Source organism: Hypanus sabinus, chromosome 2, assembly GCF_030144855.1.
Source record: "Hypanus sabinus isolate sHypSab1 chromosome 2, sHypSab1.hap1, whole genome shotgun sequence".
Taxonomy (NCBI): domain Eukaryota; kingdom Metazoa; phylum Chordata; class Chondrichthyes; order Myliobatiformes; family Dasyatidae; genus Hypanus; species Hypanus sabinus.
In genome coordinates this window covers 195,290,628-195,317,050 of record NC_082707.1, presented here as the reverse complement: position 1 = coordinate 195,317,050, position 26,423 = coordinate 195,290,628, and the positions used below count along the sequence as shown (strand labels likewise).

The following is a 26,423-nucleotide window of genomic DNA, read 5'->3' as shown; positions in this document are numbered from 1 at the left end:
CTGTCTTTTAAACACTCACCTACTGAGAGTGGCCTCTCCTTTAATTGGCCTGTCAGGAACCCTTCCTGGGCACACTCAACAAATTCTGCCCTATCCAAACCTTTTGTATTAAGAAGGTGCCAATAAATATTATAGAAGTTGAAGTCACCCATGACAACAACCTTGTTATTTTGCATTTTTCCAAAATCTGCCTCCTGATCTCCTCTGTGTCACCATTGCTATTAGCCAGGTCCCCACCTCTTTTTTGCCTCCCTCTCTTCTCTTTTGAAGCTTCTAAACTCCTGAACATCCAGCAGCCATTCCAGCAACCTGACAGCTATATATTTATGGAATGCATATTTAACACTCCTAGTTCAAGTTAAATATCCTGCTTATGTCCAATTATTCTAAACATATTTAAGCAGGGAAAACATGGATTCACTTACGGGATACCTAATAAAGTAATAACTTATTCAGTGAGTAATATTCCCAATGCTATTATAAGATGAAACAATATATTAGTCATAGAAAAGTACAGCACAGAAACAGGCCATTTGGCCCATCTGGTCCATACTGAATCATTTAAACTGCCTAATCCCATTGACCTACATTGAGACTAGAGCCCTCCATATCCTTATCATCCATGTGCCTGTTCAAACTTCTCTCAGATGTTGAAATTGAGCTCACAGGTACACTTGAGCTGGCAGCTCGTTCCACACTCAAGACTCTCTGCGTGAAGAAGTTTCTGCTCATGTTCTCCTTTAACTTTTCACTTTTCATCCTTAACCCATGACCTCTGATTGTAGACCCACCCAACCTCAGTGGAAAAAGCCCGCTTGCATTTACCCTATCTACACCCCTCGTAATTTAGTATACCGTTATCAAATCTCCTCTCAATCTTCTACATTCTAAGGAATAACTTCCTAACCTATTCAATCTTTCCTTCTAATTCAGGTCTTCCACACCCGGCAACATTCCTGTAAATTTTCCCTGGCTTCAGTTTGTTAACTGTAACCAAAAAAATCTTTACACATGAAAAATAACATGCAGTTGCTATTTTAACAATACCAATAAAAGAGAAAATCTACTAAATGTTCCCACTTTTGGTTTAAGATTCCCAATGTACTGGTTTGTAGATAGCAAGAACTATCTACTAAACTATCTATCAAACTGATATGAAGTTTGATCCATGTAACTAAGTTAATAAAGTACACTGTATTTAAATTGTACCACAGAGGCAAAATTCAAAAGGGCAAAGAATGCAGGACTGAAGATGCTGTATTTAAATGCACGTAGCATTTGGAATAAGGTGGACGAACTCATGGTGCAATTAGAGATTGGTTGGTATGATGTTGTGGGTGTCACTGATCTATGATTAAAAGAAGGCAATAGTTGGAAGCTTAACATCAAAGGATATACTTTGTATTGCAAGGACAGGCAGCAAGGCATAGGCGGTGGTGTGACCCTGTTGATAAGAGAAAGAATTACATCTTTAGAAAGAGGTGACATGTGGTCAGAGAATGCTGAATCTTTATGGGTGGAGTTAAGAAACTGCAAGGGTTTAAAAAACATTATTGGAATCATATATAGGCCTCTAAATAGCAGTCAAACTAAAAGATGAAATATGAGGACAGACTAGCCAATAATATAAAGCAAAATACCAAAAGATTTTTCAGTTACATAAAGAGTAAAAGGAAGGTGGGAGTTGATATTGGACCACTGGAAAACGATACCGGTGAAGGAGTAATGGGGGACAAAAAAAATGGCAGGTGAACTTAATAGGTACTTTGCATCTGTGTTCACGGGGAAGACTCTGGCAGTGTGCCAGAGACCTGTTCAGGGAGCAGGAGTGAGTGGCCTTGCCACAAAAAGTGATAGGCAACTCAAAGGTCTTAAGCTGGATAAGTCAACTAGACCAGATGGACTGCATCTCAGAGTCCCAAGAATGGTTGCTGAAGAGATAATGGATGCATTGGTTATAATCTTTCAAAATTCACTTGATTCTGGTCCTAGAGCTCTGGAAGATTGCAAACTCTTTAAGAAAGGAGGAAGGATTTATAGGCCAATTAGCCTAACCTCAGTGATTGGGAAAGTGTTGGAGTCTATTATTAAGGATGAGATTTCCGGGTACTTGGAAATTAATGACAAAATAAGTCAAAGTCAGCATGGTTTCTTTAACTGGAAATCTTGCCTAACAAACAAGAGGACATGAGTTGAGACTTAGGGGGTAAAAGTTTAAGGGTAACATGGAGGGAAATTTTTTTACTCAGAGAGTGGTAGCTGTGTGGAATGAGCTTCCAGTAGAAATGGTAGAGGCAGGTTCGGTATTGTCATTTAAAGCAAAATTGGATAGGTGTACGGACAGGAATGGAGGGTTATGGGCTGAGTGCGGGTCAGTGGGACTAGGTGAGAGTAAGCATTTGGCACGGACTAGAAGGGCCGAGATGGCCTGTTTCCGTGCTGTAATTATTACATGGTTAAATCTGTTAAGAGTTCTTCAAGGAAGTAATATGCAGGGTGGACAAAGGAGAGGCAGTGGATGTCATTTACTTGGATTTTCAGAAGGCATTTGATAAGGTGCCACATACGAGGCTGCTAATAAGATAAAATCATTTGGCATTACAGAAAAAATACTGGCATGGATAGTGGAATGGCTGACAGGCAGAAAGGAGCAACTGGGAATATAAAGGGCCTTTTTGGGTTGGCTGCTTGTAATTAGTGGTGTTCCTCAGGGGTCAGTATTGAGACTGCTACTTTTGACATCGTTTGTCAATGATTTGGACAATGCAATTGATGGCTTTGTGGCAAAGGTTGCAGAAGATAGAGGGAAGGGTATGTAATGCTGAGGATTGCAGAAGCACTTAGACAAATTGGAAGAATGGGCAAAAAAGTGGCAGATGGAAAACAATGTTGGGAAATGTATGACAATGAATTTTGGTAAAGGGAACAATACTGCAGGTTATTATCTAAATGGATTCAAACATCAGAGGTGCAGAGGGACTTTGGAGACCTTTTGCAAGACTCCCAGAAGGTTAATTTACAAGTTGAGGTGTGATAAAGAAGGCAAATGCAATGTTGGCATTTATTTCAAGAATAGAATATAAAAGCAGAGATAATGCTGAGCCTTTGTAAGACACTTATCCGGCCGCACTAAGAGTATTGTCAAAAGTCTTGAGCCTCATATGTGTTGTCACTGCAGAGTCCAGAGGAGGCTTATGAGGATGATTCTGGGAATGAAGGGGTTAACAGATGAGGAGCATTTGGCAGCTTTGGGCCTGTACTCACTGGAATTTAGAAGAATGTCTGGGGATCTCATTAAAACCTACCGAATGCTGAAAGGACCAGATTGGGTGGATGATGTGGAGAGGATGCTTCCTCTGGTATCCAGAACTAGAGGGCACAGCTTCAAAATTGGGGGCAGAGGAGAAGAACCTTTCAGAGAACAGAGGTAAAGAGGAATCTTCTTAGCCAAAGAGTAGTGAATCTGCCACAGACTGTAGTGGAGGCAATGTCCGTGGGTATATTTAAGGCAGAAGTTGATAGTTTTCTGATTGGTCAGGACATCAAAGGATAAAGCGAGAAGGCAGGTGTGTGGGGTTGAATGGGATCTGGGATCAGCCATGATAGAATGACGGAGCAGACTCGATGGGTGTAATGGTCTAATTCTACTCCTGTGTCTTATGGTCATACACCCCCTGACACAGTATTCCATTTGCTGCTTCTTAACATTCTCTTAATTTGTCTAAGTCTTTCTGCAGCATTCTTTCTTCCTTAACACTAACTGTCCCTTCACCTATCTTTGTATTGTCCATAAATTAGGCCACAAAGCCATCAATTTTGTCATCCAAATGATTGACATGCAACATAAAAAAAGCGGATCCAACAACCATCCCTGTGGAATGCCAATAGTCACCACATCCAATTACAAAAGGCTCCTTTATTCCCACTCTTTGCCTCCTGCCAATCAGCCAATCCTTGAGCTATGCTAGTATCTTTTCTGTAACAGCACAGGATCTCATCTTGTTAAGCAGCCTCATGTGCGACACTTGTCAAAGATCTTCTGAACATCTTTGATCCATCAATTCACCTTTGTCCATCCTGCTTGTTATTTCTTCAAATAATTCAAACAGATTTGTCAGGCAAGATTTTCCATTAAGGCAACCATGCTGACTTTGGCCTATTTTATCATGTGCTTCCAAGTACTCCAAAATCACATCCTTAACAATTGACTCCAACATTTTCCCAACCACTGAAGTCAGGCTAACTGAACTATAGTTTCCTTTCTTTTGCCTCTCTCCTTCTTGAAGAGTGGAGTGACATTTGCAATTTTCCATTCCTCCAGAACTACTCCAGTATCTAATGATTCTTGATAGATCATTACTAATAACTCCATAATCTCTTCAGCTACCTTGTTCAGAACCCTGGATTGTAGTCTATAATGTGAAGGTGACTTATCCACCTTCAGACCTTTCAGTTTCCCAATCGCCATCTCCCTAGTGTTTGCAATTACAGTCACTTCTGTCCCCTGACCCTCTAGAACTTCGGCATACTGCCCTTGTCTTCCACAGTGAAGACTGATGCAAAATACTTATTCACTTTGTCCACCATTTCCTTGTCTCCCACTACTAACTCACCAGCATCATTTTCTAGTGGTCTAATACTCATTCTTGCTCTTTACCCTTTAGATATCTGAAAAAATGTTTGGTATCCTCTTTGATATTGTTGGCTAGTTTACCTTCATAACTCAACTTCTTCTCCCCTCCCCCCCAAGGTATTTCAGTTGCCTTCTGCTGGTTTTAAAATGTTCCCCAATTCTCCAATTTCCCAACTTTTGCTCTGTTATATGCCTACTCTTTTGCTTTAACATTGGCTTTGACGTCCCGTTTTACCCACAGTTGTGTCATCCTGCCTTTAGTATACTACTTCTTATTTGGGATGTATCTATCCTGCACCTTCTGAACTGCTCCCAGAAACTTCAGACATTGCTGCTTTGCCATCATCCCTGTTAGTATCCCCTTCCAATTAGCTTTGGCCAGGTCTCTCTCATACCTCTGTAATTCCCTTTACTGTTTACTGATAAATCTGATTTAACTTCTCCCTTTCAAACTGCAGGGCAAATTCTATGTTATGATCACCGCCTCCTAAGGGTTCCTTAATCAAATCCGGTTCATTATACAACACCCAATCCAGAACAGCTGATCCCCTTGTGGACTTAACCCCAAGCTGCTCTACAAAGCCATCTTGTAGGCATTCTACAAATTCTGTCTCTTGGGATCCAGCACCAACCTGATTTTCCCAATATACCTGCATATTAAATCCCCATGATTATTGTAACATTGCCCTTTGAACATGCCTTTTCTATCTCCCATTGTAATTTGTAGCCCACATCCTGGCTACTATTTGGGGGCCTGCATACAACTCCTATTAAGGTCTTTTAACCCTTGCAGTTTCTTAACTCTAACCACATGGATTCTACACCCTCCAATCCTATGCATGCCACCCACTCTGCCTACATAGCTGTCCTTTCAATACAATGTGTATCCTTGGGTGTTATGCTCCCATGTATAATGTTCTTTCAGCCACGACTCTGATTCCCATGTCATGCCTGCTAATCTCTAACTGTGCAACAAGATAATATGCCTTATTCCATATACAACATGATTCAAAGATAACATGTTTAGTTCTGTGTCCATAGTCCTTTTTAATTTTGTCCCCGTTACACTGCAATTCATCCCACTGATTGCAATTTTGCCCTGTCATCTACCTGTCCCTTCTGACGGTCTCACTACACACTTCCTCTGCTTGTAAACTAATAGTCATATCATCAGCCCTATCACCCTCGGTTCCAGTCCACTGCCAAATTAGTTTAAGGCCTCTACAACTGTTATAGTAAACTTGTCCACTGAATATTGACCCCCCCCCCCCCCCCAGTTCAAATCTAACCCATTCCTTTTGTACAGGTCATACCTTCTTTAGAAGAGATCCCAATGACTGAGAAATCTGGAATGCTGTTCCCTGCACCAGTTTTTCAGCCATGTATTCATCTTCCAAATCATCCCATGCTTCCCCTCACTGGCACGTAGCACAGGTAGCAATCCAAAGATTTCTACCCTGCAGGTCCTACTTTTCAGCTTTCTCCCCAACTCCCTAAATTCTCTCTTCATCTTTGTACAGATGCTGCTTCACCTGCTCGGTTTTCCAGCATCTTCAACCTTTGCTTCAGATTAGTAGCATCTGTAGTGCTATGAATTTTATTCCCAAAACCCTTACTGTTCACAAGATTTAGTATCTTTTAAAGAAATTCTACAGTTCAATTATTATGTCGCTCTCCAATTAGGATTTGTGAACAATCCTGTAAGATTATAAATTTCTTTAGTTAGTTATTTTATTATTTAATCTTAGTTCAGGGCATGAATCTTCTCTTAGTGGATAGTGGATGTTAAATTAGCTGTAATGATGATACTCTTTCACTTTCTTTCATTACTCCAGCAATCTACATTTCTAAGAATGTCAAGATGCAAAGATGTCCAATGTCACCAGCTAAGGCATTTTGAGCATCCTAAAGTGAAACCTGTTTGGGCCCATCAGATATGAGATTGGACAGTATCTTCAACTTGTCCATTCCTTTTCCTTAGAATCACCATTAGAGTCCATGGTCCCTTGCATAGAATGTTTACATTCAAACAGAAATGCAAAAGTGAAATAAGTGGTGCACATGCCACAACAGTGCCCAGTTACTCTGGATCAGAAAGTTGTGCTATTCCATTAAAAGCAATTCCTATGCTAAATTTAGGTAATATTTTGTAAATCTGGCTGCTGTAATTACATCTGTCATATTAACAATCTGATAAAACAAATGACATTAAGTGTAACCATTGATAGACAGAACATGGTATGGAAATCCAATAACCAACAATACACTACGAATTTTCAACAAGTTAGTAGCATCTGAAGAGATAGATTTAGCATTACTGTTTCAGTTTAATAATCTCTTGAAAATCCAACTTCTCTTTTTAATATAGGCAATGGAAAGACCAAGTGTACCATCTTGTAAACAATGAGTTGAATTTGTATCACTCTGCAAGTTTACTCAAATTCAATGTAGGATGTCAGGTTAATATTGAGAAACATTGGAAAATGTGCTCTCTACATTCACAAAGATTCTAAATGATAAATATTGAAAACTCACATATCACATTCAGTTGACAGTTATAAAATACCCGAAGATTCTTCAATGTGATTAAGACCAAATATTTCATTATAGTTGCTTTGTGCGGAAATGCAAGCAAATTAAAAATATATTTCTTAAATTAATGGAAGTATTCAAAAGGTGAGAGTCAGCATATTTGCAGGTTGACAACTCTATTTTATGCACAATTTATAAGTAAATTGGAAATTAGCGGGAAAAGAATCCCACATACTGTACATGTGTATAACAAATTCACATTACCAGAGAGCAAAAAAAAAAATCATAGCCATAGAGCAACAGTGCATAATACAGGTTCTTTGTCCCAAATAGTCTATGCTGCTCACCAAGGTAGCTCCAATTTCAGTAAATGGCCGTGCCCCTCTATGTATCTTCTCAACAGCTACTTCAGTGATGCTGTACCTGCTTCAACCATTTCTTCTGGAAGCTCATTCCATAAACTGACCACCCACTGTATGAAAAAGCTACCTCTCAGGAACCCTAAATGCTTGTCCCCTAGTTTTGGACTCCCTTATCTTGGCATAAACACTACCATTCATCTTTTGGCTGCCTCTCACAATTTTAAACAGTTCTATACAGTCACCCCATATTCTCTTACACTCCAATGAATAAAGAGCTAGCCCACCTCTCCCTATAACTCAGGTTGTTTTGAACACAGAACAATACAGGCTCTTTGGTCCATAATATTGTGCCAACCTTTGAAAATACTAACAGATTAATCTTACCCTCTCTTCCCTCCCACATGGACCTCCATTTTCTATCATCTATAAGCCTATCAAAGAGTTTTTAAAATATTCCAAATGAATCTGTCTCTACCACCACCTTTAGCACCACCTACATACAGCACTCCCCGTGGAAAATCTTACCTCTGACATCCCCTTATACTTTCCTCCAGTGTCCTTAAAATTATGTCTCCTGGTATTAACTATTTCAGCCCTGGGAAAAAGTGTTTGACTATCCACTTGATCTATGCCTCTTATCACCATGTATGTCTCTATCAAGTTGCCTTTCATCCTCCCTCGTATCAAAAAGCAAAGTCCTAGCTTGCACAACCTATCTTCACAAGACATGCCATCTAGTCCCGGCAATATCCTTTTAAATCTTTTCTGCACTCCTTCCAGTTTAATCACATCTTTCTAACAACAAGGTGACCAAAACTGTACATAGTAGTCCAAGTGCAGACTTACAATATTTAATATTAATAATATTTATATTCAACAGTATATTGCATAGTATTTTTATTAGTATTTGCAAAGTCTACACAATGAATACAAAATAAGTAATTCAAATCAAATAAGTTTGTATGGTGTTGCTCCAAAGTAAAATGTGATTCTTCAGTAAAAAAAAAGGAAGTACTGAATCCTGGAAAGAAAAGCATTTGCACAAGATTATAGAGTAAAACTTTGGCTAATGACTTTGTTCTCTATGAGGGTTTACAAGGAGAAGTGCTCAGAATCAGGACACAGTAAACCTGCACCAATAAGCATGCTTCAAAGCAAAACCTGGAAGAGCAGGAACTGTCATAAAAATTGCCACGTTTAAAGCTCTTGGGTGTAATTATTCTGATGTTAAGCATAACATGTAATTATTTCAGATAGAAGAGATACATTAAAATGTGAAATAAAGATACGACTGCTTGCTTTTATCTAATTTACCATATGGAATATTTTGTGTTTGCCTAACCCTATAGAATAATTGGAAGCCTACCAAATGCATTTCATATTTTTTCTGACATTGTCAAATTCAAATGTATGTATTTGGATATACAAACATTTAATACACATCTAAGTTACGACGGTCTGTCTCTCAGAGAAACATTCATGTTGCTGCTCCATCCCTTTGAAGTACTCTTCATGCAGATTGAAGATGTTCATTTCTCTTCAGAAATAACCTATCCAAGTGGAGAGTATTCTATCACATTCCAGGCTTAAGCTCTCTAGTTGGTGGAAAGAGGTTGAGTAATCAGGTGTCAAGCATCATGGAATATCTAGTGTCCAACCCGTTCTTGCAGTTATCTTATTTATGTTGTTGGTTAAATTAAGTTTCCAGTCAAGAATGCAATCTAGAATATTGCTGGTTGGGGGCGTTCAGTGATGATAGGGAGAGAAAGTGGATTCTATATGATTCAAAATGATCACTGGCTGGCATGTGTGCGATGGAAATACTACTTGTCATGCATCTGCCAAAAGCTGAACCTTGAGAAGGCCATAAACTGCTTCATATAATCAATACCATTTGGACCCAAGGTGAAGTTAATTATCAGGAGTTAAATATCAGACTGCCACAACATCACGATGGAGGAGTTCTACATTTGGAGGAATTCTACATTTCAGAGGTAGATGATAAAGTCTGGAACTTCCAAAAATGTGTGATTGGTAACATAAACCGATCAAGTTGAAGAACTAATTTTCATTGATGAAATAGTTTTTGGCCAAATCTGCTTTTGAACCTACTGCAAAAGCACTGACAATCCCCAGATTTAATGCATATAGAAGTTGTTAACATTCAATACAAAGCAAAGTGCTCATATTCCAATCCTGGCTTTATATTTATAGAAACCTAATCTTTTATCGTGAAACTTTCTTTTGATCATAAACTCCTTAGAAATCTGACAAAAGACTCAGCACAAAATCTTAAACAATAAGCATTCAGTTGCTCTATCGCTTTGGCCTAATACTGTGATTTTTAAAGTAAACAAACAGTAATGATGTGCATATATGAATTGACACAGTAAAAATGTCAAGAAATAGCATTCAAGACATCAAAATAATGAAGGTGTTCTTCTTCATACCTTGAGACAGATAAAGAATAAAAGCCACAACAGCTTTTCCAATACACAACAGGACCAATTTTGAGGCCTTGTTCCAAAAATAATTAGGTAGAAGCAACTATGTTGCATCTCCCAGAGTAGCATCAAAAGGAAAGTCATTGCTTTAATCCCTCCAGAAAAATTCAGAATCCTTTTGATGACAAGATGTAATAAAGAAAACTTCACAGTATGTTTCTGTATTCTCAAACCTCTCAAAAGCTGTCCTTTCCCACCTGAATTTTAATTTTAAAAGCATGGAAACAGCCACTATCACGATTATGTCTTCATATTCACAATAGCTAAGTGAATCAATAATTAAGAAACATAATGTGTGATATCTCTTGCTCTATTTACAAGAAAATATTGAAATAATTTTCAGAAATGCCTATAAATATTTGCATACCTCAGGTGATTTCACATTGTTCAGGTATTGTAACAGGTTTATACGTGTTTCTGTGTTTAATGGAATTTTCTTTCATTGATGTAAACCTCATTTTTGTTTTACATTTCATTATTTAATATTAAGCTGAGAGGTCACTGGTTCTAAAATGGTGGTCTTAGAGAGTGGGAGGAAATAAATTGTATCATTGCAATTTTGGCAAAACATTTATGACAATTTTTAATATAGAACAAGTAAATTAAGGAACAGTAACAAGTGCTGCCATTACGTACAGTACATCTGTCACAGGATCAAATTCTATGCATAAAATCTTGCATTGTGACACTTAAAGAAGTACACGACCAAATCAAACAACAGAAAAAATATATGGAAAGCATTTTCAAAAATAAATATGAAAACTGTTTAATCCATATATATAGATTCACTGATTATTATCTTGAGACAATGGATAAACATCATAAGAACATGAGTCATAGATTTTTCATACAGGTTTTTACAAAGCAACAGTTTTAGGATGCAAACTTTGCTTCTGCCAATGCTTAACTCTGACTAGACAACTGTGAGCAACTGTCATCATCATCGGAAACCCCACCCACCACTGCTGGCCTGCAATTGTTTGCTAAGCATTTGTCTAAGTGCACTGGATATTTCCAACAGAATTTCCAGGACCATCTATAAAGTTTAAATCAATATTCCAATTAATTTTATGATAACAGTTATTAAATCTCGTATTTCGATTTAGGAATTATCCATCGACTTCAGAAATCCACTATCAAACAAGCACAAAGAGGACATAGACACATGGCTTAATCAAATTGATTGCCACAGATTCAATGGTATTTAGCTCCAAGGTTGAACATCCTTGAGTTGATGCTTAGGATAATAGAAAAGGCAGAATACTTTGATGACTGACAAGTGCACATGTGGGAACAGCAGATATTGCAAGGTTATAAAAATTATGCAGAATTCTGAGACAAATTGTCATAATAAGTTATTTATGTCAGAATGCAACTAAAGCTTTAAAGCTGATCAGCTTATTTTTGAAAGATCGAATGTTGAGGTTGATTAAGTCTGGAGTACACATTGGTTCCTTAAGGTTATTGCTGGGGGTGGTAATGAGGACAAGCTCCCATTACCTATTAAATGCTCCCAATGGTGTGCACCTCAAATAGCCTCAGAAACCAAGTCTAGCTCCCTGCCTTCACGTGTGGTTTAGCTGCTAAGCCCAGCAGAACTGTTTCTACTGACAGGAGAAAGAGTATAGGCAGGTTACTAGTGCCTTAAAAAGCACTTGCTTCGGGCAGATGTGGCTATTCAGCCATGGTTTGCAACTCACCTAGGAGAAAGAAAACTCTGATCTCAAACCTCTGCTGCTTTGCAGCTATACCCACTCAAGGGGAAGGCTTTGAGAGTAAACCTCAAGAGAAAAATCCGGAGTTGGAGTCTCTAAGGGAGTCCTACATTGAATTCAATGTTCCATGCTGACTGGCAATTCCTGCGATGATGCTGGTACCAAACTGTATCTGTCTCTGCTGTTCCTTTGTGCTCATCGAAAACATGGAGAGGGGGAGCTTGCTACGTGGGCAACAGCTTGCTTTCCATATCATAGTGCCCAGGCTTGCATATCTAGGCAGCTCGGATGCAATTTCCATAGTCAGCTCTGACTGCTGGAGGCCTCAAACTCAGACACCTTGTAAATAAGAATGCCTTTATTTGCAAGACAAATTGCAATAAGCTAATCAAAAAGCTTCAAAACCTTGGCATCAGTATCTCCTTGTGCAATTGGATGCTCAATTTCCTCATTTGTCAGTTCAGAGTGGCAAAAAACACCTCCTCCACAATCTGCATTAGTACATTTGCATAAGGGTGTGGGCTTAGCCCTCTGCTCTACTAGCTTATACTTATAACTGTGAGGCTAAGGACATCTCCAATGTCATATTTAATTTTGATGACAACACCACTGTAATTTGCTGAATCAGAGGTGGTGACGATTCAGCATGGAGGAGGAAGATCGAAAATCTAACTGAGTGGTGCCACAACAGCATCTCAATGTCAGCAAGACCATGGAGTTGATTATTGACATCAGGATGTGAATAAACTGGAGGGCCATGAGCCATTCCTCATCAGGCAGGGGTGGACTCAGTGGTGCAGAACGTCAGCAACTTTAAATTCCTTGGTGTTATCATTTCAGAAAATCTGTCCTGGATCCAGCCTGTTAAGTGCCATAATGAAGAAAGAGCAGTGCTACATCCATATCCTTTTGAAATTTGTGAAGATTTGGCATGACATCTAAAACCAACAAACTCCTATAGATGTGTGGTGCAGAGTATATTGACTGGTTGCATCATGGCCTGGTATAAAAACACCAATACCCTTGATAAAAAAAGTAATGGAAAGTCCAGCTCCAGCCCCAGTCCATCATCAGTAAAGCCCTTCCCACCTTTGAGCACATCCACATGGAATGATGTCACAAGAAAGCAGCATCCATTATCAAGAACCCCCACTATCCAGGCCATATTTTCTTCTTGCTGCTGCCATCAGGAGGGAGGTACAGGAGCCTCAGGACTCACACCACCAGGTTCAGGAACAGTTATTACTCCTCAACCATCAGGCTCTTGAACCAGAGGGGATAACTTTACTCAAATTCACTTGCCCAACACTGAAATGTTCCCATAACTTATGGACTCACTTTCAAGGACTTCATCTTATGTACTCAATATTTATTGCGTATTTATTTATTTACTTTTTCTTTTTTTCTTTTGTACTTGCAGTTTGTTATCTTTGGCACATTGGTTGTTTGACCGTTCTATTGGATGTAGTCTCTCAGTGATTCTCATTGTGATTCTTAGATTTACTGTGTATCCCACAAGAAAATGAATCTCAAGGTTGTATATGGTGACATTTATGCATTTTGATAATAAATTTATTTTGAACTTTTAAAAAGTTAACATAAAAATTTGCAGCACAAAGTCATTAAGTAGACAATTGGTCTATTTTTCATAACATCTATTTAGTCATACATTATAATCTTAATTAAAATGCAATACATCAATTGGACTGGTTAGCAAAATACTGTTCAACAGTAAGTTGCTAAATGAACTATACAAACATTCAAAATGAGATTATGTTACAAACCTATTTCTAAGATACCAAAGTAATTCAAGTACATAATTCTGAACATCAGCTAAATAGGACAGTACTCATTTTAGAAAAGTTGGATATATTTAAATAACAATTACAAGGGTTATGGTAGGTCGCTCAATTTCAAATCCATTGAGAAATAAAGAAACCTTGATCACTGTCATGATTGTAGCACAGACCAGAGTAAAAGGTGTTATGACAGGTCACACTGCTTTAAAGAGTGAAAATGTAATCAGATAATTTTAATTGAGGTCCTATTACATAAGAGTATCTTTTTTTTCTGATTGCCTAAAATCCATAAACTATTTGTTTAGTTGTAACCTTTTTAAAATTCTTAAATCAGAAGAGGCATAAATACACAAATAATAATATCTGCATTCAGTACACTGATGCGCACATCCCACTTGAAGTATCCAGTACTAATGACAAGTTTGCACATTTTAGTGCAATTTGATTTTCAAGTTTAGCTACCCATACCATCTATTTTTCAGTGGCTGAAGTATTTTTATAGCACAGGATGGCAACAAAGTGATTACATTGTATATATTAACATATTAGTATGCATGTACACTACATCCAATAAATTAAACCAAACAACATGTATTGGCACTGCACAAACCAGAATCTACCAATACATCAACATTTTGTGTATTTCTTAAATCATGACCTTCCAGTCTATAAGCAAAAAAAAAAGAGAAATCATACCTACCTAGATTCTCTTCTGATGTGTCCATTTCCCATTTGCTTTTTGTCAGGAAACCCTAAATCATACACACACACATACAGAGAAGCTAATCTGGTTAGAGTGCAATCTTTAATGAAATATTGTTTCGAAGATAATGACTCTTGCTTCAGCAGGAAAGCAAATCAAACATAGAAACACAGAAATGTTTGGAGAAAAAACTGGATTAAGATTCCACGTCACAAAGAAAGTAATGGTGTTTCATTTTAAAAAGTATGCCTTTTCTTATAAAAAGGATAGATCTAAAATTCCACATTTAAAATTATAAGCAGGTGCTTACTGATAAAGCTGCATATTACTTTCCCTGCACGTAAATTACTCCTCTAGCTTTAAATATTTCAAATTCTATTTGTATGATTCAGTAAATAGAAAATGTAACAAACACCGTTAAAAGCAATTCACTAATGTACAGCAATATTCCAGACTTTCAGAGCTGCTTGAAATGCTTAAAAAGTGATAAAGAATCAGTGAATAAGGTTCTTAAGTGGCTAAATAATTTTGGAATTACTCCAGAACCAAAAAGAATTACTTTCTCATGTCAAAGAAGAGATGATGCATGGAAATTTAAATTGATTAAACATTATCCACGCTGTCATATTCTATAAGCAAATGAAACAAATCCCATCTTGAATCTGCATTGTAACATTTCTGATCCTGAACTGAAGGACTGCTCTTTAAGTGAGTTTCAAGGCTTTAGATTTTAGTTATTTCAACATCTCTACTTATTATCTGCAGTTATCCAGAACTAAATGAAAATATTATCTTCAAAGTAAACATACATCACAAAACAGTTACATCTCTGCTCATTAATTTTCAAAACAATGCTTAAACTTTAGTTTATTTTCAGATCCAAATACTTTATCTTAAATGGGATTATCCACTGCAAATCTTTCAAGATAGTTGATGACTTAATTTTACAGAAGAAAAATGCATGTCCATATTACTTCCTATCATTCAGAGTAAGTTCTAGTTAGGTATTCATGTCAGTAAGAAACACAGAGATAGTTCACATTGCCCATTAAGTAAAATCTGCCTGCAGATGCAATAATGATCTGACATGATTAAAAACGATATTTTGCATCTACTAAGCAATACAAGTGTCACAATACTAAAACTGACAGTGTAAGTTACCTCCATCACATTTCTACTTGTTCTTCATGCAATCAACTAGTCTGAGTCATATTTACCTCCTGCATATTACTAAACCTCTTTTAACAACCTTTCCTTCATTTGCCATTCTAGTCTAACCTTGAACATAGGCAGACCTTCTGCTTCAGCTATTAAGCACAGAAGAACCACGTCTAAAAGCAAAAAAAGATCACAGATTAGTTTTCTGAAACATATGCCTAACACTTCAGAAAGCTGCCACAAAACACATATGAGTGCGTGATTGGAATGGTGCACTTCACAGAGATGCACTGTTTTCATTCACTGCACATGAAACTGGGATCCCTGCTGCTTCATCTGAAATTACTTAGAGAACTAATGGTGAACTGGCTAACACTTATCCAGCAACTGAAAAGCAAACACAATACAGATCTATCTTTTTACTCTTTATGGGACCTTGTCATATGTATACATGCTGCAACTTCCCTTATCTAGCAATCCAAAGTATTTTATTGTGTACAAATCAATTCAGGATATGCTGAGGTCCTGACAAGTATTAAATAAAAACAAGGCTTTTCAATGACAATGAATTGTGCTCTTTACATTTTCAAAGCGATGGTCAACAACATTGTTTCTATAAACTACACAAAAGCAATATTAGTTAACATTATACAGCTATCCTTTGGCGATATTATACAGATATCCTTTGTCCTCTGCCGACAGTTGCTATGAAGCCAAGTGGAAGACTCTTGATTTGTTGTTGACAGTTTCAATTTGTATAAATTCAGGAATACACCATGAACAAAGAAGTCACTTAAAGAAGAAACAATTTGAACTATACCAATCCCAAATCCTTTAAAAAAAAATCCAATGCGTAAATATAGCTGTTTCTAATTAATCCATTTGTTTATTTCTATGATATTATTAACCGTAAATGATTTTATTATTTAAGAATAACTTTACTCCAAGTTGAACATTACATAACTTAAAATAATTACATTACTCTGGTAACCAAATCTACAACATGAACTTCAGGACAAACCAACAACTCGAAGGTTTCACAAACTAACAAACCTCAAGTGATAAAGATACCCTGACAATTTCCACTCCATCAACTGTCTCCTGCTTTTAACAGGGAAACACGTTGAATTTCTTACTGACAAGCATACCAGTATAAAAGACACATTTAAGAAGTTTCCATGAGAGGGTAAAATATTCTGTTTTGTGACGATATCTCCTACCGTTTCATACTCCTCTTCATCAGCAGCTTCCTTTTTAGATTCATCTCGTTGTTGTTCTTCCGACTGCTGTGACTGTTGCTCAGCACTGGGATCGAAATCTTCCATTTCAACCTAGAGTAGGTTAGACCAATAAACTTTAAAAAGGTATTTTGAATTTTTATAACTGCTTTTCCTTTCATGGTTCATTGCTCTAGGAGTTGTTTCAGGAAACAGTAGTAGGTCCATGCAAATAATTTCCAGGCAATTAATAATCTTAGAATACTATTAAGTGTAAACTTGATTCTTAGGTGGTTTGTCAATCAACTTCCGCTTATTTCCATGAACATCTTGATTTCAATACAAGAATTCGCATATCAAGATCACGAATGTGTCAGAAATCAATCTACTTGCAGCACTAAGACATTCAAGAAAATATTCACTATTTCTCAACAGGAGATTGTAATAACATTTAGTTTTCAACAAGAAAAATGCCAAGGAAACCCATTTCTGACACTGAAAGGTTTGGTTAATTTAATTCTAAAGGCCATTAAACATTGAACCTATACAGAATTGATAGTAATTGAGAAGAAACAACCTGCAATGTTTACAAAGTAAACTCATGATCAAATTCTGGATGTTGGGAGTCAATCCCTCCCTTTGCAACTGGATCCTTAACTTTCTAACCAACAGACTCCAATCAGCAAGGACAGGCAGCAACATTACCTCCACGATTATTCTAACCACTGGTGGTCCACAAGGTTGTGTTCTTAGCCCCTACTCTACTCCCTGTACACTCGCGACTGTGTGGTCAGATTATGCTCTAACTCCATCTAAAAATTTGCAATTGATATCACCATATCTCAAATAATGATAAGTCAGAGTACAGGAAGGAGATAGAGAGCTTAATAACATGGTGTCAAAACAACAATCTTTCCCTCAATGTCAGCAAAATTAAAGAATTAGTCATTGACTTCGGGGTGGGTGGGAAGAGACGAGATAGTGCAAATGCTCCTGTCCACAGCAAACAGTGTTGAGTTCAAGAGCTTCAAGTTCATAGGAGTTAATATCATCACCAATAGCCTGTAATGGTCCATCCACAGAGATGTCGCAGCTAAGAAAGCTCAAACACCTCTACTTCCACAGGAGACTAAAGAAATTTGTCATAACCCACTCAATCCTTACCAAGTACCATTAGGTTTGGACAGTTTCTATCCAGCTATTATAAGGCCACTATATCGTTCTTTGTACAATAAATTGGGCTGTTGACCTCTCAAACTAATTAGTTATGATCTTGCACCTTGTTTAACTGTACTGCACTTTCTCTGTAGATGTTGCATTTTATTCTGCATTGATATTGTTATAGCTTGTTCTATGTTAATGCACTGTGCAATGATTGATCAGTGTGAATAGTATACAAAAGCTTTTCAGTGCATCTCACCACTCCCATTCATCCAGATACAAAAAATGGCAACTGTACAGAAAAAAAAGGCAACTCAAAGGATAGAATAACAATAACCAGCATATATTTAAAAGGATCCTTCTGAATTTTTTATGAACAATCTCTCATTTTTCCCTTCTGTCTTTATCTCCAATTACAACTGACACATGGTTCAAATAAAAACCACAGTAATCATGCAAATAACAAAAATAATATAGAGTCTATGTATTTTGGGATTCTTACTTCTTCAATTGCAGCATCTTGGAGCAGTGATCTAATGTCTAATCGTAACATATGTCGTGGAGTTGAATCCCAATGATCAGCCATCTGTAAAACAACACAGAATACATGCCAATCAATAGCCACAGCAATTGATTACTTATTTAGTATCCAAGTTGATGAGACAATTGTTAATAAAAAGTCTTCTTCACCACTGGGAAACAACTTAAGGAATAATGTCCAGAGTAAATTTGATTCTCATCCAGCTAGGTCTTTATGGAAGAGAGTAGCCTTTTTGTTAAGCTTATCAGTAACTCGCTGAAATGAAAAGAATTGGGAAATGAAATTTTCAACTTTGTATAGGTATATTTAAGGTGAGCTGTTAATAAGATTCAGTATTTCAGCTCAATTCAAGGTCAATGCAGAGATGAGTAATCTAAAAAAAAAATGACTCTGATCAAATCTCATTTACTTCAATCTTAATCACATATACTTGTTTGCCACTGTCAAAACCATGGAATATAGATCACACTCAGGGCCTTTAAAATAGAAAGGCAGATTAGTCACCTTATTGATTTCCTTCAATTTGCGTCCATGAATGTTCCTTTTCGCACAGGTTTGATTATCAGCACTCACTTCTGCAATGTAAACCTAGAGTGAGAGACAGAAATCATATTATGATACACACAATTAATATTGGTATGATGGATAAATCTATTAACTTTATCTCGTGGAATACTAATGGTTTAAATCATCCGATTAAACGTAAAAAAATATTTAAAGTATTCCATAGATTGAACGCTAATATTATTTTTGCACAGGAGACCCATATTAGGAGGGAGGATAACCAACGTTTTTTTAGGTTCTGGAAGGGTCAACAATTTCACTCGAATTGTACCGCTAAAATTAGGGGTGTGTCTATTTTTATAGACCCCTCAATTTCGTTTACACATTATGAAGTTATTTCTGATCCACAGGGTAGATTTTTGTTGATAACTGGTTCACTTTTTAATCGGAAAGTTGTTTTAGTTAATATTTATGCTCCAAACTTTGATTGCCCTGAATTTTTTAAACGTTTATTTACTTCCCTTCCTAACTTGAATGAATATATGTTGATAATGGGTGGAGACTTTAATTGTTGTTTGAATCCTTCGATGGATAGATCTAAACCTATTCGAACTCTTCCGAATAGATCAGCTTTACTTATTAATTCTTTTATGGTCGATTCTGGAATTACTGAAATATGGCAGTTTTTGAACCCTAAAGATAAAGAATTTTCATTTTTTTCACATGTATATCATAGTTATTCTAGAATTGATTATTTCCTTATTGATCATCGTTTATTAACAGATGTTATTGATTGTAAAAACGATTCTATTGCTATTTCGGATCATGCACCTTTGAAGTTATCTATCAAGATTCCGGACTCTTCTATTAATACTAGATCTTGGAGACTTAATGCTACTTTGCTTCAAGATCCAGAATTTATTACCTTCATAAAACAACAAATTGACTTATTTTTTTCAACAAACTATACCGAAGAGATTGACAGAGGAATAATTTGGGACTCTTTCAAGGCTTTTATTCGTGGACAAATTATCTCATATTCCGCTGGTAAAAGAAAACAAAGATATTCAGATATAGCTTTATTGGTGGATAAAATTAAAGAAATTGATAAGATTTATTCCGTTATTCCTACCAAAGAACTTTATAAGAAGAGAGTTGAGCTTCAAATGGAACATAGTTTATTATTATCTTCTTCAATTGAGAATCAATTAATTAAGACCAGGGCTCAATTTTATATTCATAGTGATCGAACTGGTAAATTGTTAGCTAATCAATTAAAAGCTATTTCGACTAAGCGACAAATTATTAAAATTCGTAAACAAGACGGTAATTTAACTACTGATTATAAAGAAATCAATAACACTTTTCAAGATTTTTATAAATCTTTATATCAATCAGAATTTGATGGTGACCTGTCTATGATGGATAATTTTTTTAATAACTTGAATATTCCTAAACTGATAGATGAAGATTGTAGCTTGCTTGATGCTCCTATCTCTATGGATGAAATAAGAGAGGCTATCTCATCAATGAATTCAGGGAAAGCTCCTGGTCTTGATGGTTTTATTGTAGAATTTTTAAAAACTTTTTCTTTATTGCTTTCTCCTTGGCTATGTGAAATCTTTAATGATGCGTTTGTTAAGAAGAGATTACCTCAATCTTTTTATGAAGCTACTATTTCTCTAATTCTTAAAAAAGATAAAGATCCTACTTTATGTGCATCTTATCGCCCTATATCATTATTAAATGTAGACTCTAAGATTCTTACAAAAATTTTAGCCATTAGATTAGAAAAGGTACTATCACAGATTATTTCAGAAGATCAAACTGGTTTTATTAGGAATCGGTATTCCTTTTTTAATATTAGAAAATTGATTAACATAATTTATACTTCATCACCTACAACCCCAGAATGTGTTATCTCATTAGATGCTGAAAAAGCTTTTGATAGAGTTGAATGGACATACTTATTTAATGCATTGAGAAACTTTAATTTTAGTCCTAATTTTATATCATGGATTAAATTAATATATTATAAACCTGTTGCTTCTGTTCTTACAAATAATTATAGATCCTCTTTTTTTCAATTATCTCGTGGTACGAGACAAGGTTGTCCTTTAAGTCCTTTATTATTTAATATTGCATTAGAACCTTTAGCCATTGCTATTCGTGAGTCTCCTAATATTTTTGGTATCATCCGTAATGAGAAGTTATACAAACTATCACTTTATGCTGATGATTTGCTGCTATATATTTCTGATCCTAATAGGTCTATTCCTGCTATTTTATCCTTGTTGGCTCAATTTGGTAGTTTTTCTGATTATAAATTAAACTTAGATAAGAGTGAATTATTCCCCTTAAACGCGCAAACCTTATTGAATGACAGGATGCCATTTAAAGTTGTTACTGATAACTTTATCTATTTAGGTATAGAAATCACCAAGAAATATAAAGATTTATTTGGGCTGAATTTTTTACCTATGTTTCATCAAATTCAACAACTTACTACAAGATGGTCTCCCTTATTTTTATCATTAGTTGGTCGGATTAATGCTATTAAAATGATGATTTTACCGAAATTTTTATATTTATTTCAAGCTTTACCAATTTTTATTCCTAAATCTTTTTTTGATAACATTGATTCAAAAATTTCCTCATTTGTGTGGCAAAATAAAAACCCTAGGTTAAGCAAAAGGCAATTACAAAAATCTAAAAAAGATGGTGGTCTAGCTTTACCTAACTTTAGATTTTATTATTTAATAATATTCGTAACCTAATGTATTGGAAACTAGATTTGGACTCACCATTGTGTCCACAGTGGGTAAATTTGGAATGTAGTGAGGTAAAGGGATATTCTATATTTTCCGTTCTTGGTTCTTTTCTTCCTGTTGATTTAGTTAAATTCAATAAACAGATATCTAACCCTGTTGTCAAACATACACTACGAATTTGGTTTCAATTTCGCAAATTTTTTAATCTGAAAAACTTTGTTCTGGACAGCCCTATTTTATTTAATTTTTTTTTCAAACCTTCATTGACAGATCAAGCTTTTAGCATATGGAAAAGGAAAGGTATAAAATGTTTTCGTGATCTTTTTTTTGAAGGTACTTTGATGTCTTTTGATCAACTTTCTAACAAATTTAAATTACCTAAATCTAATTTTTTTAGATACTTACAAATTAGAAATTTCTTACATAAAATTCTCCCATCTTTTCCCAATTTAACTCCATCGGATTTTTCAGATTTGATTTTTACCTTTAATCCTTGCCAGAAGGGATTAGTAGCTTTTATTTATAACATGATTATGAAGATACAGCCAGAAATATCGGATAGAATTAAACAAGAATGGGAAAAAGAACTTCGATATAATATATCAACAGATAAATGGGAAAAAATTTTACAAATGGTTAATTCCTCTTCTATTTGTGCTAAACATGCTTTAATACAATTTAAAATTGTACATAGAGCTTATATGTCTAAAGATAAGCTTGCTCGATTCTACTCGCATATCAATCCTCAATGTGACAGATGTCACTTAGAAGTGGCTTCATTGACCCACATGTTTTGGGCATGTCCCACTTTACATAACTATTGGAAGGACATTTTTGATGTCATTTCCTCAGTATGGAATATCGATTTACAACCCCATTTTATTACTGCAATTTTCGGTATACCAAATGAAGATGGTAATCAGTTTTCCCCTTCAATCAGACGAATGATTGCTTTTGTAACATTAATTGCCAGAAGGTCTATATTACAAAACTGGAAAGAAGTAAATCCTCCTACCACATCTCAGTGGTTCTCTCAAACTATTTCCTATCTGAGTTTGGAAAAAATTAGAAGCACTATTTTTGATTCTTCAATTAAATTTGAAGAAACCTGGGGACCATTCATTCGACATTTTCATATGAAATAATTTGGCCTATTTCAGATCCTTTTCTCTACTTATCCTTGTTCAGATATGGAGTTCCGGAGTTTTTTCTTGACACTATCACATACTGATAAACTGTTATTATTGCCCATGTTAGTTTAGTTTAGTATTTTTTTTTCAATATATATTTTCTTCTATATATTTTCAATTTCTTTTTTCTTTTTTGATGATTTTGTTTTTTTTTCATATATATTTATATAGACTTGATTGATTTATGTACCTTTTGTTGATTGATGTTTAATAGGATATTATTATCCTATTACTAATGTAATTTCAAGTTTATTGAATTTGTAATCTATTCATTATCATGTTTTGTTTTTTTTATATATGTATGAAACTTAATAAAAAGATTGAAAAAGAAAGAAAGAAAGAAATCATATTAATTCATTCAAATTCAGATGACAGCAACTTAAAAAACAAGTATAGAAAAAGCAGATTCTTTCTTGGAAAAATGCTCCCTTAAATGGCAATTTTTCCATCTTTTAGAAATCTTTTATATACCATAATCTAAATCAGCAATTCTGAGGATTTACTAACTACATAAAACGTTACTGCCACTTGTGAGAATAACTACTACATTCATAGTTGTACATTCATAGAGAACCTCAGAGTCATAGAGAAGTACAGCACAGAAACAGGACCTTTGGCCCATCTTGTCCATGCTGAAACCATTTAAACTGCCTACTCCCATCGACCTGCACAAGGACCACTACCCTCCATACCCCTATCATCCATATACTGATCCAAACTTTTCTTTAAGAATTGAAATCCAGCTCGCATGCACTACTTAAGCTGGCAGCTCATTCAACACTCTCACAACTCTCTGAGCGAAGAAATTTCCACTCAAGTTCCCCTTAAATTTTTCACCTTTCACCCTTAACCCATGACCTCCAGTTGTAGTCCTACCCAGCTTCGGTGGAAAAAGCCTGCTTGCATTTACTTTGTACCTGTCATAACTTTGCATACCTCTATCGAATCTCCTCTCAATCTTCCAAGTTCTAAGGAACACAGTCCTAACCTATTCAAACTTTCCTAGCTATTAATTCAGCTATTTGTGTTCAATATCCACAATTTCCTTCTTAAAATATGCACCAATCTGTATTCTTTTAAGACTTTAACCAGGGATTTATTAACCTTCCTTTGGTTTCCCAAAGCAACTCTCTGTAGTACCTTATGTACAAAGTTGACTCACCTCAAAGCCTTTAGTTTTGGCTGCACTCCATAACTGTTCAAAATGCTTGACTCTGTTATTAATGGCATCCACAATGATGAAGGGGAAAAAGCCATCGTCCAGTGTTTTACGGAATGTTTTAAACATGCTGCTTCTGTACGTATCTTCCATTTCTGGCTCATATTCGTACTCCAGAACCTAATGGACACACAGCATAAGAGAAGTGGAAAGAAAAGAGAATGGTCAAAATATCATACAAAGGAAACTAGTCTGCTGTTGTTTCAGATAATAGTCATCTTGATAACTCACTGCACTTGCAGAACTATTCTGCAGATATGAACTTCCTAACCCTTTGTCACAACCAGTGAAATCAAACTTTTATTCCCCACCAAGTTCCTACACTCTATAATGACTAAAACTGTCTCAAATATAAATATTCCTAGGGCACTAGCTCACCGATCAGCTGTTTCTCAGTATGTTCAGGTTTGGCCTGAACTTAGATACCTTCAAGGCCTTGTGCGGCCCTGTGAACACAAATTCTCACTGGTGTTGTGAACTGAAGCGTAGCAGGAGCCAGAACATTGATAATACTGAGAGTGGCCGCTGGAGTGCTCTGTACTCAGTAATAAATCACGCTTTCAATGGTGAGAGAGTTTGCTGCCGATTCTCGAGTTGGAGAACTCAAAATAAAAAATAATGCTTCAGAATGACTGAGCAAAGGTCGATGAATACTTTTTGAATAGCTGACATTGCAGTTTTTGAATAATTAGTTTCTCATGGTTTACAATTTTCCATATTTTGGGCCCTATTGTGAAGATAGGAGCATGTGCTTCACAAGTAAAAATTCTCAGTTAAATTTATCAAAATTCCTGTTTGTTATTCTCATTTATGTCAACAAAGGGTTGGGGAATGAATACTTTCTCAAGGGACAGTATGCATTACATAGGCATACATGTATAAATATCTCCATTAAATAGTTGTTTTTTTCTTGTGAATGCTGCTTATAAAATGCTACATGCATGTGATGCTGCTGCAATTTCACTGCACACATGCATGCATTTGACAATAATTTTATCTCCTGTGATCACAATTCTTTCTCCTTCACCACAGCATTGGAGAGGGGTAGGAACAGACAAGTTAGGAAAGGGAGTAAAGGGAAATATGAAGCTATCAGGCAGGAATTTGGAAGCATAAATTGGGAACAGATGTTCTCAGGGAAATGTACGATAGAAATGTGGCAAATTTTCAAGGAATATTTGCGTGGTATTCTGCATAGGTACGTTCCAATGAGACAGGGAAAAGGTGGTAGGGTACAGGAACCAGGGTGTACGAAGACTGTTGGAAATCTGGTCAAGAAGAAAAGACAAGCTTACAAAAGGTTCAAAAAACAAGGTGATGATAGAGATCTAGAAAATTATAAGGCTAGCAGGAAGGAGCTTAAGAATGAAATTAGGAGAGCCAGAAGGGGCCATGAGAAGGCCTTTGGCAAGTTGGATTAAGGAAAACCCCAAAGCATTCTACAAGTATGTGAAGAGCAAGAGGATAAGACGTGAGAGAATAGGACCAATCAAGTGTGACAGTGGAAAGGTGTGTATGAAACCAGAGGAGATAGCGGAGGTACTTAATGGATACTTTGCTCCAGTATTCACTACTTGGCAATTGTAGGGACGACTTACAGTAGACTGAAAGCATGAGTGTATATAGGCATTAAGAAAGAGGATGTGCTGGAGGTTTTGGAAAGCATCAAGTTGGATAAGTCACTAGGACCGGACAAGGTATACCCCAGGCTACAGTGGGAGGACATTGCTAAACCTTTGGCAATAATCGTTGCATCATCAATGGGGACGGGAGAGGTTCCAGAAGTTTGGAGGGTTGCAGATGTTGTTACCTTATTCAAGAAAGGGAGTAGAGACAGCACAGTAATTTTTTGAGAATGTGACTAAATACATTGATGAAGATCGAGCAGAAGATGTAGTGTATATGGATTTCAGCAAGGCTTTTGATAAGATACCCCATGCAAGGCTTACAGAAAAAGTAAGGAGGCTTTGTGGATCCACAATTGGCTTGTCCACAGGAGGTAAACGGGTTGTAGATGGATCATATTCTACATGGAGGTTGGTGACCAGTGGTATGCCTCAGGGATCTGTTCCAGGACCTCTTCTCTTATTGATTTTTATAAATGACTTGGATGAGGAAGTGGAGGGATGGGTTAGTAAATTTGCTATTGACACAAAGGTTGGAGGTGTTGTGGGTAGTTTGGAGGGCTGTCAGAGGTTACAGTGGGACATTGATAGGATACAAAACTGGGCTGAGAAGTGGCAGATGGAGTCCAACCCAGATAAGTGTGAGGTGGTTCATTTTGGTAGGTCAAATATGATGGCAGAATATAGTACTAATGGTAAGACCCTTGGCAATGTGGAGGATCAGAGGGATCTTGGGGTCTGTGTCCATAGGACTCTCAAAGCTGCTGCACAGGTTGACTGTGTGGTTAA

The 26,423-nt window shown here is 36.3% G+C and overlaps 1 protein-coding gene across 4 annotated transcripts in view; it reads right to left on the bottom strand.

The window, feature by feature from the left end:
- LOC132389643 (YLP motif-containing protein 1-like) overlaps positions 1-26,423 on the bottom strand; it is a 163,778-nt gene that overhangs the window by 50,619 nt on the left and 86,736 nt on the right. For all 4 annotated transcript variants that reach the window (XR_009510639.1, XR_009510638.1, XM_059962175.1 and 1 more), the window contains exons 15-19: positions 23,953-24,129; positions 18,830-18,913; positions 18,287-18,370; positions 16,627-16,737; positions 14,246-14,297 (exon numbers count right to left, since the gene is read on the bottom strand). Coding sequence is in view for 2 of the 4 variants with exons in the window: in XM_059962175.1 (XP_059818158.1) it covers positions 14,246-14,297; positions 16,627-16,737; positions 18,287-18,370; positions 18,830-18,913; positions 23,953-24,129 (508 nt within the window). In the remaining 2 variants the exon portion in view is untranslated. The remainder of the gene's footprint in view (positions 1-14,245; positions 14,298-16,626; positions 16,738-18,286; positions 18,371-18,829; positions 18,914-23,952; positions 24,130-26,423) is intronic.